Source organism: Terrapene carolina, unplaced genomic scaffold (assembly GCF_002925995.2).
Source record: "Terrapene carolina triunguis isolate 2854851 unplaced genomic scaffold, T_m_triunguis-2.0 Scaffold517, whole genome shotgun sequence".
NCBI classification, from domain to species: Eukaryota; Metazoa; Chordata; order Testudines; family Emydidae; genus Terrapene; species Terrapene triunguis.
Genome location: NW_020664868.1, coordinates 2,417,039 through 2,422,254, shown reverse-complemented (window position 1 = coordinate 2,422,254; position 5,216 = coordinate 2,417,039). Strand labels below are relative to the sequence as shown.

Genomic DNA, 5,216 nt, shown 5'->3' with positions numbered 1-5,216 from the left:
AGCGCATTAAAGCAGCCCCGGGCACCCTCGCTCACTCCCCGTCCACACTGGCCAGGCACGTAGAGCGCTCTGACTCCGGGGCTACAGCGCTGCTGGTACTCCACCTCGGCGAGTGGAATAATGTTTGATGCGCCTTGGCTACAACGCACGGGTGTCAGTGTGGATGAGGTGTTGCATTACTGTGCTCTGATCGGCCTCCGGAAACGTCCCATAATCCCCTTAAGGCAAGTGGCCACTCTTGTCATTGTTTTGGAATCGCTGCAGGAATGCGGAAATGCCCTTTGAAAGCTCCCTTTCTGACAGCCGGCTGCTTATCTGCTCGGAGACAAAGCACCCATTACTGTGGAATGCTGTGTGAGAGAGAGAGAGAGAGGCGGGGGGAGGTCTGATGCTGTCTGAACTTACAAGACCTGCTCTCAGCCCCCCACAAACCCACTCTCTCTCCCCCCACATACACACAACACACTCCCTGTCACATTCCACCGCCCCCCCCCCCTTGAAAAGCACGTTGCAGCCACTTGCATGCTGGGATAGCTACCACAATGCACTGCTCTCTGTGGCCCTTGCAAGAGCTGCTAATGTGGCCACGCCAGTGCCCTTGCAGCTGTCAGTGTGGACAGACTGTAGCGCTTTCCCTACCGCGCTCTCCAAAGGCTGGTTTAACTCAAAGTGCTCTACATCTGCCAGTGTAGCCCTCCGAGTCCGTCTGGGTCACGCAGCGGACATGTGGATGGGCTGGTCTACATGAGAAAAGTACATCGAGCCAGCTGTGGCGCTCAGGGGTGTGAAACACACACACCCCCCAAGTGATCTAGTTAAGCCGACCTAAGCCCTGGTGTAGACAGCGCTAAGAATTCCGGCGTCAGTTGTGTCTACACGGCAGCGGCGCAGCTGTAGTGTTTCAGGTGCGGACGAGCCCTTCGGGGCAGCTGATGCCTAGATCATAGGGTAGGCGGGGTCTAGGATGCGTGTTGTGATTTATTTATTTTTTTTCTTTCTGTGTTTTCCCTTTGTTTCCAGTCCTTCTGGCTGCCCTTTGAATCTCTGCTCTTTGGTGAATAAACGGATCCTCGCTTTCTCTACAAGCAAATCTAAGTGCCGGGGCTGGAGCGGAGCCGTGGTCCAAGGCGGAACAGGTACGCTGGGGGTGTCCTGCGCCTTGAGAGTTGGGAATTTGGTGAGTGGACCAGGAGCTGGGCGATGTAGGGAGGTGCCCGGAGGACTTGGGAGTGGGGGGCGGGGTTTGGCATTTGCCGACGGTGAACCCGCAAAGGGAGAGCAAAGCCGGAAGGCAGAGCTTGTGTGGCAGACGCTGGTAGCGATGGAGGACGGACCTCCGCTTCCTCCTGCTGATGCCAGGGGGTAGTGAAGTGCCTTGCAAGCTCGGGTACCCCCAGGAAGCATCACCCACATCCCTACCCCTAGCTAACCCCCTGCTGAGGTTGGCACGGCCCTGGTACCTGCCCACACAGCTGCCAAGCTGGGGTGTTGCTTTAACCCTTCCCTTGCTCCAAATGCATTTTGCTTGCAACTGCTTCCCTGCTCCCCCCCCCCCCCCCGCCTTTTGCTAGCAGCCTGAGACTGCGCGTGGCCGAACGGGCCTGCTAAGAGCGGCGTGGAAGACGGGCAAGGCTGGAAGCAGCGTGGCAGGCTCGGGCGGCTAACCCAGGCTCGGCAGGGCGATAGCACAGTGCCGCTGCCCTCCTTTTACCGCTGGGGAAACCGAGGCAGGGTGCATGGAAGGGACATGCCCAGGGTGTCAGTGGCGGAGCTGAGAACTGGACCTAGGAATCCAGATGATGAGGTTATCGGCTCTAACTACTAGACCCCACTCCCTTCCTAGGCCTGGGGGTGCTGACACCCCGTCCTACGCACTAGCCACCCTACAACCGGGAACAGAACCCCCGTCCCTTCACTTGTCATCACGAAACCCCCCTCCCCTCCTGGAGTGGAGAACAGAACCCAGGAGTCCTGGCTCCCAGCCCCCCTGCTCTAGTCACTAGACCCCACTCCCCTCCCAAAGCTGGGGATAGAACCCAGGAGTCCTGCTCCCAGCCCCCCCGCTCTTACCACTAGACCCCATTCCCCTCCCAAAGCCGGGGATAGAACCCAGAAGTCCTGTTCCCAGAGCCCCCCTGCTCTAACCACTAGACCCCACTCCCCTCCCAAAGCTGGGGATAGAACCCAGGAGTCCTGGCTGTCAAGCCCTCTGCTCTAACCATTAGGATCCTCTCCCTTCTCAGAGTTGGGAATGGAACCCAGGAGTCCTGAACGCCCCCCGCCCCCGCTCTAACTCCAAGCTCCCACTCACTGTCTCTGGAGCACTCCAGCTCTGTGTCGGTTCCCTAGGATCCGAGCCCCTCCAGCCCATACGTCCCTCCATTGCCTTTCCCAGCGGTGCCACCCCACTAATGCGCCCCCCCACCATGTCCCACTGCCCACAGATCCCGCGCCATGGGTGGCCGGGCGGAGCCCCTGAGCCCCCTGACCCGCTGGTACATCTACGCCATCCACGGCTACTTCTGCGAGGTGATGTTCACGGCCACCTGGGCCTTCGTGGCCGAGCGGGACTGGAAGTTCCAGGGCGTCACCAGCGTCTGGGCCCTGTTCATCTACGGCACGTCCAGCCTGGTGCTGGAGCGGATGTACCTGCTGCTGCGGGGCCGCTGCCCCCTGCTGAGCCGCTGCCTGTGTTACACCCTCTGGATCTACCTGTGGGAGTTCGCCACCGGCTACCTCCTGCGCCGGTTCGACGCCTGCCCCTGGGACTACAGCCACTTCCGCTACCACCTCATGGGGCTGGTGACGCTGGAGTACGCCCTCTTCTGGTTCCTGGGCTCCCTGGTGCTGGAGAAGCTGATCATCGGGAACACGCTGCGTCTGCGGCTGGAGGGGCCCAGCCCCGCGGCCGCCCCCGCCGGCCGCTTCGCACCCCGCAAGGACGCCTGAGCACGGCGCGGGCTGGGCCGCCCGCCCCTCTCCGGACTGTCCTGCTGCAGCTCCCGGAGCTGCCTGACGCTAGACACGGGGGCGGCTTTGCGCGGGGGGTGGCCCGGCGGAGCGGGGCGAAGCTCTGATCCTCCCGTCCTCACTCACTTCCCGCCCCCGAGACCCTCCCGCTGCCCGGCCGACTCCTGCTGCGTGGATCCATCCCCCAATGCAGGGAGATTCCCCGGGGACTGGTCCACCAGGATGTACCCTGGGCCCTGTTCTCAGCCCCCCACTCCCGCATCCCTGTGCTTGGCGGCAGGAATGGGCCGCCGGGGCCCCGGTCCCTGAGATCTGCCTGACACAGTTTAGGAAGGCAGCAAACCGGTCCCGGGTATCAAAAGGGATGGAGCAACCTTGGGGCTGCTCTGAATGACTCTCTGCCCCCTATGGGCCCTGGGGGGCAGAGAATAGCCACAGCGCAGTGAGCTCCAGCCACGCCCCCCATCCGCCCCATACATGGCGGAGGACTGAGCTCCACACCAGGTGGGAAGACCCTCTTTTGGGGGTGGAAATCTCAGGGGGGAGGCTCTGTTCCCCCCAGGGCTGCATAAAGGACTCTTGGCCTAATTAATCTTTACCACCCCCTCTCTCGGGAGGGGGAGGAAACTGCTCTTCTCAGGTGTTGCTGCTAGGGTGACCAGAGGTCCTGATTTTATAGGGACAGTCCCGATTTTTGGGTCTTTTTCTTATATAGGCTCCTATTACCCCCCCACCCCGATCCCGATTTTTCACACTTGCTGTCTGGTCACCCTCGTCGCTGCTGGTAGCTGGGGTCCCCTTTTGCTGCTAGTGGTTTCTCATGATCATGGCTCTGTGGGGCCAAAGCTACTCCCCAAAGCAGGGATCGGCCGCGGTGCTATTCGCTCAGGTGCTGGGGACACAGCCTGTCATTAAAAAGTTCTTTTGTTTCTCTATTATTGCCGAGTGACCGATCAGTAATTAACGCGCTTCCTCAATCTTCTTCTGACCGTGGCCCCACCCTGAAAACCAATTCCTCCATGGGGCCCCCCCACACACACACACCAGCAGCAAGCCCCGGGGCAGAGCGCACAGACGGGTACGGAGCTCCCAAACAGGATCTGCAGCAGATCGACAGGGTAAACAGGCGGTGGCAGTCCCACCCACCCAGTCACGGGAGGAATTTGTGGCTGGGAAGAACTGGGTGGATAAGAGAGACAAATGACCCCCTTTGAAGGCAGCCCAAGTTGGCAGGGAGGTGGGAAGCCAGCTAAGGGGAGCAGGGATGGGCCCTGATCGGTTAGTTGCGTTATGGTGGCAGCTGGGGGCCCTGACGGAGAAGGGCACTCCATTGTGCCAGGCGCTGCCCGGACACACAGCAACCGAGATCGGGGCCCCGTCGCGCCCGGCGCTGCCTGAACACACAGCGACCGAGATCGGGGCCCCGTCGCGCCGGGCGCTGCCCAGACACACAGCAACCAAGATCGGGGCCCCGTCGCGCCGGGCGCTGCACAGATCCCGACCGAGGTCAGGGCCCCGTCGCGCCGGGCGCTGCCCAGACCCTGACCAAGATCAGGGCCCCCCAGTGTGCCAGGTGTGGTGCAGAGCGAGAGATAGTGCCATCCCCAAAGTGCTTCCAGATTCAAGAGACCAAGGTAGGGGTCCCATCCCCACAGCCCCTACTGGAGGAACCACGGCACAGAGAGATGCAAAGGTCACACAGGGAGACTGCAGCAGACCAGGGAATAAAAACCTCGGCTCCTGAGACCCTGCCAGTGCTTTACAGAGAGAGAAGGCCGCCCTGCCTCGGGTTAGGTCAAGGCTGGGACAGCTCGTGATCTGAGCCCCGATGACCCGGAGCTTTTGGGAGAGGGGTGAGGCTGGTTCTGGTAACCGCCCTTTTGCAATCCCCCAACCTACGCGGAATTTGTCCGGGTGTTTGCAGTGAACCAAGCCATGCCCACCGTGCAGGGCGCAGCCCATCGGGGGCGGCAGATGGCGCGAGGGCGGGCACACCTTCGACCCAGCCGAGCCCGGAAGCCATTAGGCAATAAGAGGATTTTGTCCTGAGTCGGACCTGCAAGGTATGGCAGGAATGAGCCCCCTCCAAGCCGCTGTCACAGCTGGGGAAACTGAGGCACGGAGCCCATGTGTGATTTGGGTAGGCCGCCTACCCTGCCTCTTCCACCATCGCTACCCTCAGCCCCTTTGCCTGTACGGATGCAGCTGCTGAAGCCAGGGGATGGGACACCGGACTCGATGGGCCC

General features: G+C 61.5%; 1 protein-coding gene across 1 annotated transcript; it reads left to right on the top strand.

The window, feature by feature from the left end:
- Window positions 1-2,448: 2,448 nt before the first annotated feature.
- On the top strand, window positions 2,449-2,949 carry LOC112125320 (transmembrane protein 229B-like). Its single transcript, XM_029913189.1, has one exon. The coding sequence runs from the start codon at window positions 2,455-2,457 to the stop codon at window positions 2,947-2,949; it is 495 nt and encodes a 164-aa protein (XP_029769049.1). The 5' UTR covers window positions 2,449-2,454.
- Window positions 2,950-5,216: the final 2,267 nt, after the last annotated feature.

What these genes read in the sequence shown, in the direction of transcription:
- LOC112125320 (XM_029913189.1), top strand. Translation starts at nt 2,455, where the DNA reads ATGGGTGGCCGGGCGGAGCCCCTGAGCCCCCTGACCCGCTGGTACATC.